General features: G+C 44.2%; 1 protein-coding gene across 3 annotated transcripts in view; it reads left to right on the top strand.

The window, feature by feature from the left end:
* Syndig1 (synapse differentiation inducing 1) overlaps nt 1-14,134 on the top strand; it is a 160,092-nt gene that overhangs the window by 56,509 nt on the left and 89,449 nt on the right. For all 3 annotated transcript variants that reach the window (XM_006985533.4, XM_016003979.3, XM_016003982.3), the window contains exon 2: nt 4,826-5,383. In XM_006985533.4, coding sequence (XP_006985595.1) covers nt 4,904-5,383 — 480 coding nt within the window. In that variant the 5' untranslated portion in view covers nt 4,826-4,903. The remainder of the gene's footprint in view (nt 1-4,825; nt 5,384-14,134) is intronic.

A 14,134-nucleotide genomic window follows, 5' to 3' on the forward strand; every position in this document is an offset into this window, starting at 1 on the left:
AGAGGGATGGAAGGAGAGAAGAGGAAGGGAGAGAGAGAGAGACCTGTCCTGTACAGGACAGGAACAGGAGCATCTGATTACCATATTTCTGATTTGTTAAAAAAAAAAAATCTGACCAGCTGGGCAGAGTGAGCTGAGTCTATGTGGCGTCACCAGGACCAAGAACAGGTCCTTGTCCCTGAATGACATCCAAGGGATGAAGCACAGGAAATGACATTTGAAATTAAAGACAGAAGGAGATCTATGTGGAGAGAGAGTCTAAGTCTAGACTAACAGCAGTAGAAGCATCTAGAATAAATAACCAAATATGCCACAAAGAAAAGAAGCAAAGGGGAAATGGAGGGGGGCAAGAACTCTGCCTCTGTCCACTCAGGTGTGTTCAGTTGCCCTTTGTTGCCTTTTATTTTGGTGGGTTTCTAGGGCAGGAAATTCATAACAGGTTTCCAACGATTCTTCAGAAGCAGTCTCAAGTAAACAGTTGCCTTACTAAGCTTAGTAGAAACTGACTGGGTTGGACTAGCTATGCTTTGAGTTTGTCTTTTCTGAACTGAGCCTGTAACTCTGAACCAGTGCACCATGCCTGCCTCCCACACCAGGAGCCTGTCCATGACAGAGGACTGAAGAAGCTAAACTGAGTCTTGTCAGCAGGTAGTTTTGTTCCCTAGGGAATAAGGGCAACTGAGGCGCTGCTCTTCTGGCATTAATCACGCTGGAGGAGACTCTTTGGCTTGCCTCATCATGACTTCTTTTCACATAGGTGGGACACAGAGCACGAAGAAACATTGCTGTGGCTCTCTTGGGTCATATAAAATCTCGTAGGATATTCTGTGCTTCTGAAGTCAGCTGAGTAGTAAAGGTGGTATTATTGTGGAGTACCAGATCTGTATTGGTATACTTTTCCTGGTACTCATTCCTCACACTGCTCACAGACCCACAGACTTGAATGCCCTGTGTGATGAGTGCATCTCACCCAAAAGCCTTTGCAATTCATTGGTTGTCTCTTTACACAGGGACTCAAGAGCCTCCAAGTAGAGGTAGGGAGGCAAGTTTAGTAATAAATTCTCTAGGATGTATCAGATTCAAGCTTAGATACCCAGCACAGAGAAACAAGTAAAGGCCTCATAGAAGACCCCACCCTCCCTCCTTCGTGTCTCGGTCCTCTCTCTGCTTACCTACCAGCACTCCCCTTACCTGCTGGCTTTGGCTTAATGCTGCTCCCTCTGCCTGCAGTGTCCCTTCACACACAGCTTCACTGAGTGGTAAAGATCTTCTTTATGATAGAAAACTGCAGACATACATGGAACTAGAGAGAATTATGTAGCAGCAAACCTATCTCATTGACCAATTTCATAAATTCCCAATTCATCACTAGTGTCGGAACTCACTTCTTCTATCTAGATTATTTTAAAAGCAGTCCCAGGAATCTTAGCTATTAATAATAACTATTAGTAGACTACATCTTGGGGCTGGAGAGATGGCTCAGAGATTTTTTTACTGTTCTTACAGAAGATCCAAGTTCAGTTCTCAACACCCAAGTCAGCCTGTTTACATCTTCCTGCAACTCCAGCACTAGGTGATCCAGCCTCCTCTTCTGGCCTCTGGGGACACCTGAATTCTCATTCATATGCATATATACATACACATAATTAAATAATAAGTCTTTCAAAAATGCATTGGACCTGAAGTGTTTCAGATTTCAGGTTTTTCTTCTTTTTATTTTTAAAACATTCATGCATGTGTTCAATGCATATTTGATCATTTCATACTTGTATATCTTGTGTTTTGTTCAGATTCAGGCTCTCTCTTGCTTCCCTCCCTCCCTCATTTATTAGACTTTTTTCTTTCTAGCTAGTCTCACTCTTATTTACATGTCTTCTGGGAGCAGAAGAGGTGGTTTTTTCCAGGGAAGAGCACACCAATTGGTTTTCTAGTACCAAACAATCATCCCTGAAAGCATCCATACATATAGCATTATATGGCCAGAATAGGTTATATTTACATTATTTATATGATATAAATATGTATATAAATACAATATATTTATATTATGCATGTCATAATAACCAATGAAAAAAGAGGCCATGAATTTTAAGGAGAGTGGGGAGTGGTATGGGGGGGGCTTGAAGGGAAGAAATGTAAGGAGAAAATACTGTAATTATGGTATAATCTCAAAAAAAAGAGGGTAAATAATCAACTATAAAACCAAGCAACTTGTCACATGATGACATTGCTACAGATTAGTGCAAGCTGCCAGGCGGTGGTGGCACACGCCCTTAATCCCAGCACTCGGAGGCAGAGCCAGGCAGATCTCTGTGAGTTCGAGGACAGCCTGGTCTACAGAGCAAGATCCAGGACAGGCACCAAAACTACACAGAGAAACCCTGTCTCAAAAAAACAAAAACAAAAAAGAATAGTGCAAGCCCCCTACCCATACTTACATAGCTCACCTAGCCTTAAGCCTTCATGTGCAGACTGAGATGCAGAAATCATATAAGAATGTAGGTTGTGGTTCAAAAGGTATATTATATTCTGCTGCAGTTTCTGTTCTGCATGTGTCCTGTGTGCATATGTGTGGAGCAGGGGATAGTCTCAGGACCCAATGTGTTCTAAGTGTGCTCTGTCTACCTGAGCTATACCTCAGCTTTTTTACATTTCTAACCAACTTCCAGGAATCACTGAGTCGTCTGTGTGTCAACAACACTTTGAGCAACAAACTAAAGGGATGATGAAAGAAATGCCTCAAAGCACCTTAATATTGAACCCACCTCTAGTTCATGGCCAACTCAGGGAGACAACACCAGGGCTTATTCTAATTGCATAATTCTGAAGACAGTTGACTTCAATACACAGTCTCTGACTTCATATGTGCCGGCTCCATACCTTGTGCAAGAAAGGGAAAATACGCCACTGATTCCTTGGTCGTAACTTCCTGTCTGGGTAGAAGAAGGATGCTGACCTCAGCAGCTGTCAAATTGGCACAGAAGAATGCAATGGGAATCATAAGGGAAAAAGTCAAGAAGTAGCGACCGCCACTCACCAGCCAATGGAAATGTTCCTTCTGGTTGTCCGAAAGCATACAGTTCAATGGATGAAGCTGAAAGGCTGAATTTGAACAAGTGTAATCAGTGTTTGCTAGAAAGATATTTACAAGGTCTGGGTAGATGGAACTCAGGCTGAGAAGCTGGGTCTTCAAGATTTCTCTAGGCTTGCTAATACACCCACCAGACCACACGTGATACAAGGGACTCAGTCAGCAGGGCAGGCCAGGTCCTACTCTGTAGAAAGAGAAAGATGGGACCAGAAACACCTCAGAAGCACATTGTGAATGCCTGGAGAACATGAAGCATAGAGGTGGTCCTCAAACAGGTTACCCTTGGTATGTTACAGTCACCCCTACAGAATCTCTCTTCAAGCAATTTAAGTCAAGATTTTAGTTCCCAAATAGGAATAACATCTCCGAAGATAGACATGTCAAACCCACATAAGCAGAGGTGATGGTGCATTGTGACCCCTCTCTAAACCGTACGTGGTTTCACATTAATAATTCTAATTATTTCTCGGGGCTTATGCTATAGTTTGACCTCGCTATTTGAACCTGATCTCAGAATTCTCAATTAGTCACAAAGGTCCTCTCCACCACTCTTCCTTTCATCAGAGTGCAATTTTAGAATACTGTATTTACCACCACATACAATCAAAAGTCTATAATTAGAAAATACTTAAGCGTTATAGAAAATGTAGTGCTAGAGGAGCTCGAGATGAAATTTTGTGTGGGTATCCATATTCTTGTGCATGTCTGCATATGTGTGTGCATGTGCTTCAAGGTCAGAGCTTGCTCTCGCATGTCTTCCTCAAGCATTGTCCACCTTAGGGTGTTTGAGACAGGGTCTCTCACTGAACCTGGAGCTTGCTGATTCAGCAAGACTGGCTGGCCAGCCAGCTCCAGGGATCCTCCTGTCTCTGCTCCGCAGTGCTGGGATTAGAGGATTGAGCACTTTTCTTTTATGTGGGTTCTTGTGATCCAACTTAGGTCCTCACGCTTGCATGGCAATCACTTTTCTAATTGCGCTGTCTCCTCAGTCACACGAGATGTTATTATATATAATGGCTATTAACATGCAATCTGAGGAAATGCACTTGTTACATTTCCTAGAACTTTAAGCTCTGGTCTTCTTCGTTCTTCCTTCCTCTCCCTCCCTCCTCTTTCTCTTTCTTTCTGCATCTTTTGGAGTCAGTGTTTATTTATGAGTGCAGTGCTCATCCTACTAGGTACACAAGAATGCACTGGTATGTACATAATGTATGTCCTCAGTGTGGAACTGTGCCCACATACCATCTAGTGGCATGGTCTTCCTGCCACTAAGTTTTTGTCTGTGCAGGGTATGGTTTTAAACTGTCTTCCCTTGGTGTGTTTTCCTGCTTGAATGAATGGTTGCATACTTGGAATAGTCAGTCTACACTACAGACACACAATTCTATTTCTCTGTAGACCATTGGGATGCTAATGTGATTGAGTTTCTCAGAGTTTCAAGACGTCTGTTGGCAGGCAGGGGCTTCTGTAGGGCTGCAATAGATCCAGTTCCTGCAGCTTCCCCCATTTGGAAGCAAAGACTTCATAGAGATGTCTTCATAGGTAATCAATTTCTGGCTTAATCTGGATGGCGCACTAATGGGGTCTTTTTGAAATTAACAGAACAGGATGGACTGTATTTATTTGACTCTGTAGCTACTATGCATGTCAAATGACTAATAAACTCTGACGCAATGTGGGTCTGTGTGATGAACTTTGCATAATTTTTACTTTCTCTGTTTCCTGCTCCTTCAGGGAAATGGGTCCTATGGGGCTCGTGTGACCAGTGAATACAGCCTACTAGCCTGACGCCCAGCAGGGAGGGAGTCTACCATGGATGGCATCATTGAGCAGAAGAGTGTTCTGGTGCACAGTAAGATCAGTGATGCTGGCAAAAGGAATGGCTTAATTAACACCAGAAACTTCATGGCTGAGAGCAGGGATGGCCTGGTGTCCGTTTACCCAGCACCTCAGTACCAGAGCCACAGGCTGGTGGCCAGTGCAACACCAGGCAGCCTGGAAGGAGGCAGAAGTGAGCCAGTGCAGCAACTGCTGGACCCAAACACACTGCAGCAGTCCATGGAGTCCCACTACCGTCCCAACATCATCCTCTACTCAGATGGTGTACTCCGCTCTTGGGGGGATGGCGTGGCCACTGACTGCTGTGAGACTACCTTCATTGAGGACCGGTCACCCACCAAAGACAGCCTGGAGTACCCCGATGGGAAATTCATCGACCTCTCAGCTGATGACATCAAAATCCACACCCTGTCCTACGATGTGGAAGAAGAAGAGGAGTTACAGGAGCTAGAGGTCAGAGGATGTCCTTGGTGGAGACCTTCTGGGATGGGGGCAACGGGGTCTGGGGATTACTTGTGAGTGCCCGGGAGTGAAACTGTCATGCAAAAATACAGAAAATGTTCTCGGTGCCACTTTACTCCTGAGCATTTGTGAAGGATGGAAAATGACTGGGAGCTGCACAGTGATTCTGGCCAAAGGTGACCCCTGGCGATAGCCCTGTAGGCAGGGCAACAGACCCCAGCACTGCATGGCTGGGCATTCGAGGATACTGCCACCTATGAGACGGAGAGAGAGACACACATGAGGCTAGAGACATACGGTGTGGGAACAATTGGAGAAGTGTTTTGCTCTCACAGTGGGTCCCTTAGTTTGACATCTGAAGTTTCTACTAGTAGATCATTTCCACCTCACAACTCTCCAGGAGAAACAACAGAATTTAAAAGGAGGAGATAAGGGAATTAAACCTGGGACCTCTCAAATCCTGGGAAAGCATTGGTCCATTGAATTATGTCCCTGAACCCCAACATGCCTTACATCTTTAGTAGTTAAGACAAGTGGGGGGGCATCTGAATGACACACACAGAGAGACATATAAGCAGGACTCTGTGGGATAGGGCACAGAGATTGCCAGCCATGTTATGTGTGAGTCATGGAGGGGCTGCTGTAGTACAGGAAGAACAGCAAACAGAGGGTGTTCACCTGGGGCTTGAGGACAGTGTTCAGGAAGGGAGCTTATGAGGGCCACCAACAGGTCTCTGAATAGCCACCTCCATAAGCAGAGACCTCTATACCATCTTATGACATTAATGGGAAGATAAGAGCATGCAGCCAGCCAGAGCCTGAGGGAAGCTAGATGTTGGTGCTTTGGCTTCTGTGCTAATGCCTGTTGCAAGTACTTGCTGTTTGCCAAAGTCTCGGTGTTTGCCAGTCTTGTATGAATTGGAGAAGCAAGCATCACAAATGCAGTTGGAATTTGACACAGAAATTCTGATGAAAGAGTGTCTCATTGGCTCTGAAAACAGTCCCTGAAGCGGATGTAGATCTGACATTGGTTTGAGTGGGAGGCTGTCAGAGATCATTATAGAAGTGGAAGCACTTTCCTGTATTTTGAGACCAGATATATGGAGGCTTGGTGGGTTATTATGAGAGAATCCCAGCCCTAGGAGATAAGTACAGAAACAGCTGACCCTGAATAGAACTGAACAGAAATGTTAAGGCCTTTGGAGATTGGTGAGTATAGAGGAAGCCTGCCTGAGCAGAAGCAGGGTCCTACCACTCAGAACCTTAATCATCTAAGGGAGACCAGATTCAGGAAAGTCATACACTAAGCTATAAGACAGAAGGGAAGATTGACAAGCCAGAGCTTTCAGGGATAAGGAGCAGGGCTGGGGAGTCCAAGCCTATCTGTATCTTTCATGTCTCTTGACTTCTCTGCTGTGCCACATCCTGTGGGCCAAACATCTAGATTCCAATGTAAAAAGTATGAAGTAGCTGAGAATCAGAACCTTCTAGTGCTTAATCTGCAAAACAGCACAGAGCAAATGGGATACCACATGGAGGACCTGAGGCCTGTAGGCTGCAGGCATTGGCTGTAGTAGAGAAAAATGGAAGATTTCAGGCAAGAAGGCTGTGACAATGTGCTGGATAGTTTTGTGTCAACTTGACACAAGCTGAAGTCACTTGAGAGGAAGGAACCTCAATTAAGAAAATGCCACCATAGGATCAGGCTGTAGGCAGGCCTGTAAGGCACTTTCTTAATTAGTTATTGATGGGAGAGGGCCCAGCTCATTGTGGGTAGTACCAGTCATGGGCTTGTGTTCCTGGGTTCTATAGGAAGGTAGGCTATGCAAGCCATGAGGAACAAGCCAGTAAGCAGCACCCATCCATGGCCTCTGCATCAGCTCCTGCCTTCAGTTTCTAGCTCTGCCCGAGTTCCTGCCCTCACTACTTAAAAAACAAAACAAAAAAAAAAAACAAACATTTTTATTGATTCTTTGTGGATTTCACATCACACATCCAGATCCCACTCATCTCCCCATTCCCTTGCTTCTACCCTCCCCAAACAACACAAAGTAAAACACAAATCTCCTTGTGGAAGCTGTAGTGTGGCCTAGTGAGTCATACAGTATACTCCTTAGTCCATACATCTTTACTTGTTCTTTGCAATAGATTAATGTTTGGCTTGAAGCCTCTGGCTTCTGCTACCCTATTGATACTGGGCCCTCACTGGGACTCCTCCTGGATAGCTTGTTGTTGTCCTATGTCCTGTGGATCTGCAGATCTGGCCCCTTCACATACTCCAGCCATTCATAGATAATGTGGATGTTGTGGTGGGATAATCAACAGCCCTGGTTGTGAGCCTGGGAGGAAGCTGGGTTCATCAGCCAGCGAGTCTCCTTCATAGTCACCACCAGGGTGACCTCTCCAGCATTGCCCCATCTAGCTTGCCCAGTGCAACAGGCAACAAGGAGCAGGGCCAGTTTTCCTGCTCTCACACCTTCAGGTCTGGCTCTCCTGCACTCACACCACCAGGGCCAGCTCTACTGTTTTGCTCAAGCAAGGTGTATGACCTGCTGTCTGGATTGCTGCAGTTGGTAAGACAAAGAGCCTTCGCTTCTGTTCTCATGTCCCAGAAGCTGGTTTTCCTAACTGCCGCAGTTGGCAAGGGGTGGAAAGGGGGTATATTTCCCCCACCCACGTCACTACATGGCATATGAGGGAGGGGGCAGGTGCCATTCTCCTGTTCTCTTGTCCACAGGACCAGTTTACCTGTTCCCCTGCCAACAGGGCCAGCTCTAGTATGATCCCCAGGTGAGGTGCAGGGCCTGCTCTCCCATGTGCTGCAATCAGTGAGGGGCAGGACCTGATCTCCAGCTCCTCATGACCCTGGGAGACAGCTCTCCCATCTGCCACAGGTGGCAAGGGGTAGGGGGCATCTTTCCCTTACCCATGTTACCAAATGGATGATGAGGGGGTGGGGTCAGCTCATCTGTACCCACGCCATCAGGGATAACTCTACTGTGCTATCCAGGTGAGGTGCAGGACCTACTTTCCCGACTGCTTCAGCTGCCCTCACTACCTTTGGTAATGGAAGGTTATATGAAACTGTGAATGAAATAAACTCTTTCTTCCCCAAGTTCCTTTGCTCATGGTGTTTCAGCACAGCAATATTTAATCCTAAGACAGACAAGATGTGTTTTTGAGAAGCTGCTCTAGCTATAGAGTGAAAAGAAGATGTGGGAGAGATGCAGGGGGACAGAAGGAGGAGATACAGCAAATTAGAGGCACAGAGCCATCTTATCATAAGGAATGGCAAGGAAATCAGGACGACATTTGGCAATGGGAAGGGCATACTTCAAAAGTGAAATTTGTCATTGACTGGTGATAAAGTAAGGGGCCCACAGAGCATGTGCAGCTCTGGTAAGGGTTTTGGGAAAATCAGCTCCAAGGTACACTATGTCCTTGTAATTATGGTGTGGGATACTGGCTAGATTGAAACTGTGAAAGAAATTTCTGATTATCTCCATTATCCTTTTTCCTCTTATGCATGTATTATTTCCTCTTCACTCTTGACATATTCATATACTTTCCTTGAATAATTGACTTGACATAATACGTCAAGATCATTGAGAGCTGAAGAGGTAATTGTGTATCTTCTTAGGCCTCAACCAACTTCTTTTCTGAGACTTCAGAAAGGCCTAAGAATTTTCCTCCTTAACACTTGTGTAGGTATCTGATTGAACTTGCAACTAAATGACCAATATTTAAATGCAGTTTGTATTGATTAGTGTTATGCCTGGATCTACATTTTGACAATCCATTACCAGCTGGGCCCCACTTTATTGCAAGTTTTTCACACAATGACCTCAGCTTGTTGTTTGTTTGTTTGTTTGTTTGTTTGTTTGTTTTAGAACTCTGCAGAGATTTGACATCTATCCAGAAAAAAATCTCTTGGGTTAAAAATTAGGAGGTGATGTTAAGGGGGACAGACTCACTTATCCTGATAAGTACAGGGCTTTGATGGGTAGCACAAGGGCCTGGAGAAGTGAGCTGTACCACTCAAGTACTTGTCTCTGCCCTCACAGTGGCCTTGGCAACTGAGAAAAACAATTCTGTTAAGAATCAGGTAACTGGCCAGGCGGTGGTGGTGGCGCACGCCTTTAATCCCAGCACTCGGGAGGCAGAGCCAGGTGGATCTTTGTGAGTTCGAGGCCAGCCTGGTCTACAGAGCGAGATCCAGAAACCCTGTCTCAAAAAACAAAAAAAAACCAAACAAACAAAAAAAAAAAAGGATCAGGTAACTGGAATATTTAGTTGTGGTATTACTGTGTGTTTATATCTTAGAATGGCCTTTCACTACCTAGTCACTACCTGATATTTCTACTTTGGTCAGATGAAGGGCCTTCTAAATAACATTAATGGAACAGCACGGTGTTCAAACTGTTCACTTGGGCATTTAGACGGACTTTCTGGTTAAACTCTAAGGAGCTCACCCAGACTAAGACATTCCCATCCCTCACAGACTCTGAGGACAAGAAATCAGGACATAGTATAGCCACTCTCAATTTCTCAAAGCTGTTTAAGACCCCAGACATGTGTTGGTTAGATTTGCTGTGTAACAAATCACTTCAAGACTTGGTGACTTAAAACAAGCTTTTCTCATGAGGCCAACACTGAGTTGAGCTTAGCTGGTGACTGGTCTGCTGGTCCCTCTGACCTCACTATTGCCCATAGTTAACTGTTGGTTGATTGATTTGGCAGCTGTGCTTGTTAATGTTGGCCACCTGTTGGCTGGAGTGATGGAGTGATAGGTTAGAATTCTGTTCATCAGGATGGTTAAGAGCTGGAGCTCCTGGATGCTGGCTGGCAAGATGCTCATCAGCTCCTCTTTTGTACAAGGCAATCCTAGATGCAAGACAACCTTTCCCACAATTCTGAGACAAATTGTGGAGTCTTCCATTTGCCTTTATGTTTTTGGAAGTGTCATGCATGGGTCCCACCATTAGTTTCAAGAAGACTCATGGAAGGATTTATTGCTCCATCAGATGTTTGCATTATTTCCTGCTACTGGTTACCAAGGGGAGCAGGATGTGGTTTGGCAAGGTATGAGATGAAGCTGAGGGACCTCCCAGGGTTTTGAAGGATTGCTCACTACACATTCACACTAGCCAGGCACCTTACTGGTTTCTTCAGGGCAGTCTGGGTGGAAATAATTTGGCCCAGTGTCCAACCCCTCAGGACCTCCTTTCTGGCAGAAGGAAGCTGCAGGGTTTAAGTGAGGGCTGGGAATCAGATGAAGCAATGGTCACATACCAGGAATTTGGTATTGGTATGTGACCATTGCTTCATCTGATTTCCAGCCCTCACCTAAAACCTGAAGCTTCCAGGAGCACCAACAAGAGGAAGCCACTTCTCATTTCATACAATTAGGCTCAAGCAGCGAGATTACAGGGGCACATAATAAAGCAGTTCTACAAAACATACAATTGCAGTTAAAGCCATGGAGTGAGCTGAAGTGGTTAGAGTCCACAGTAGGAGGGCTTCAGTGACCTCCTGCTGTCATCAGTGATGACCTGTGTCAAAAGACACATCACTGCTGACTGATTTCTTTCAATGCACATCTGTTCAGACTCAGAAGCACATAGAACACTGTCTAAACTGGCGAATGATGTCTGGACCTTCATTTGTAGGTTTCTTTCTTCATTTATTCTTTCTTCATTGTAGTAAAAAGGGAGAGACCAGTGGGAACTCACAGAGCACTGGCTCCATTCCAGGCACTTTGCAAATTGTGACATATAATGCTCACAACACTGGACATAGGGAATACTAAGGTCTCTCCCTAGATGAGGAATGACATGTGCTAGAAGTCCTTCCAGCATCTCAAGGTTGGATTTGCTAGAGCCTTTGGAGCTAAGATAGATCTGCTAACTCTGGGTTCTTGTCTCTAATGACCATGATGGCTTTATTTTTTATTTATTTTTTTCTTTCTGTACTGGAGGAAGGGTATACTATGGCAAATTCTATGTCAGTATTGTGCAGTGTCTGCAAACTGATCACAAAGAGACAGGTCTGGGATTATCACTGGCCACTTCTTGGCTTCTGAGAACCCCCAGCCTGGGCCCTCTGAGACTTTTGTGTTTGTGCTTCCATTCAGAAACTTGTGGCTTGTGTGACTGCAACTACCATGGAGATTTTCTGCAGTCATACATGCTTAGGAAAGCAGAGAGCCTTCAACAGACAATTGAGGAGAACCAAACGATGTGAAGAAGACTGGACAATAACATGCAGATTCGTTGACCCAGAAGAAGCAAAACATATTTAGAAAATGATAGTGGTTTTGAAAATTCCTGGCTTCAGATATGAGGGATCGATCGTGTGATCATATGGAGAGGGGAATTCAGGCTGATTTTGGTAGGGAGTTTTTAGAGGATTTGTTTGTTGTTGTTTGTTTGTTTGTTTGTTTTTGTTTTTTGCTTACATCATTGCACTGACTAGAAACCTTTAAAAAGAAAAGTGATGAACCTTAAAGAATGATAGTTATAATGAACAACTTGCTTTTTTTTAATCTTGGGTGAGAAAGGAAGAGGATTTCACAACTAAGGATGCTGTTAGCTGTTGTAAATATTCTGGTATGCTCTCCACTCTCCTTTAACGTTGTTCTTTCTCTGTCCAAGTTGGATACTAGATCGGTCTCTCAAGTATGTAGATTCTTCTGCCATGTTGAGTCTGTCTTGAGAAAGATTTTTATTATTTTATTTTAATTTATTTCAGATTACATTTTTAGTTTGCCACCTAGTGACTCAATAGTAATTTCTTTTCCTTTACTAATAAGATGCTGAATCAGTGTCATCATGCTCTCTTTAATTTTTAAATATGACTTCCTTTATTCTAGGCATATATTTTCAACAGCTGCATTGGGGTCCTTCTTGTCCTGCCCAGTGCACATCTACCCACTCAGACGTGTTCTCCAGACTGCTTTTTTTGCTCTGAATATGGATCATGCTTTCTAGCTGTTTACTTGGAATGTGGGTTAGTCCTTAGTCCTTTCTGTTTTTATTTATTTTTATTACTTGCTTTGTTAGTGACTTTGTGGACTAAATGTGTACAATCTTTTTTTCTTCTGTGGAACTGGCCAATGAGATTACTGCAGTTGTGTTTAGTTTTTTGTTTTTGTTTTTTTTCTCCCTACTTCTGCCCTCTCCCTCTCTGACTTCCTGGGATTTAGCTCATTACTGGTTAGAACTGTGTCCAGATAACTCCAGCAGACAACGTGTTCAATGTGCCCACAGCACCTGTGCTGCCGGGGATGTACTCCAGCAGCTTCCGGTTTTTCCAAGATTCCACTGTCCACCTTGTTCCCCTCTGCTTCACCCCTCACTTTGCCCCAAGGTCGGCCAGGATGAGAGGTGAGCTTACACAGCCTGTCTGTGGTTCTCTCATTTCCAGGGAACGCTCTATCAAATTTCTGACTAGACTCACCTTGACACTTGGCCCAAGACTATATAACCTTAGACTCCCCGTCTCATAACCAGGCATGGGTCTCTACTTCTGCTTCCATTGGTTTAGTCCTTCCCACTAGCAAAGCTGCTAGTTTCTTTAGACAGCCCTGTCCTCAAAGAAATGCTTCAGGGACCACAATGAGAGCAGGCAAGGGGCAACCCACAGGAACAGAAGATCCCATCTGTTCTTACTCAAAATTTGTTTTACACGGATCAACATCTTTGGTGTTTTGTTGGCCTTTGTTGAGCTTAGGAGCCCTGACCTGGCTGTTGATGACTATTTTTTGAGTTTCTCGAGATGGGATTTGACTTCTTCCTACCTTGCTTCCAAGAACTCTTATGAAGACTTGCTGAAACATTATGTGAAATTCTGGATATGGGTATCTCAGCATGCATCAGATGTGGCAGATGTGGACAGAGGGTGTTTACATGTGAACAGGTAGCATACCAGTTGGTTTTTACTGCTAACAAGCTGGAGATACCTGGGAAGAAGAAACTTCAGTTGAAGAATTTTCTCTACCAGATGACCTGTGAGCATGTCGGGGGTCGTTTTCTTGATTGCTGATTGATGTAGAAGGGCCCATTCCACTGTGGGTGGTGCCATCCCTAGGCAGGTATTTCTGAGATGTGTAAGAAAAGTAGCTGAGTAAGTCAGAGGGAGTGAGCCAGTAAGCAGCAGTCTTCTGTGATTTCTGCTTCAGCTCCTGCCTCGGGCTTTCTTCTTGAGTTCCTGCCTTAGTTTCCCTTGATGATGGACTCTAACCTGCAAGATAAAAATACATCCTTCTTTCTTCCCCAAGTTTGTTTTGGTTAGTGTTCTTTTGTTTGTTTTGTTTTAGATTTGTTTTAGGTGTTTTGTCTGCATATATATCTGTGTGCCACATACTTACAATGCCTCTAGAAGACAGAAAGAAAGTATTGTATCACCTTGAACTGGAGTTACAGACCTCCCTTTGTGAGCCACCGCGTGGGTGCTAGGAATTGAACTTGGGTCCTCTGCAAGAACAGCCAGTGTGACCTTAGCTGTTGAGCCATCTCTCCAGCTCCTTGGTTGGTGTTTTATTGTAGCAACAGAAAGCAAACTAGACCAGATGGCTTTTGGTTAGGCTAAGAATTTTAATTAATTTAAATTATCTTTAAATAATGTGATAAATCACTACTTATGGTATTAAAAATTAAGCTATTCATGTTTTTCCCTTGGGACAATCTACCCACGAAAAAATGTATTTAGACACTTCTGTTTCTTTGAGATCAGTGTTGTGTC

The sequence above is a fragment of the Peromyscus maniculatus genome, chromosome 4, assembly GCF_049852395.1.
Source record: "Peromyscus maniculatus bairdii isolate BWxNUB_F1_BW_parent chromosome 4, HU_Pman_BW_mat_3.1, whole genome shotgun sequence".
In the NCBI taxonomy this organism is placed as follows: Eukaryota; Metazoa; Chordata; class Mammalia; order Rodentia; family Cricetidae; genus Peromyscus; species Peromyscus maniculatus.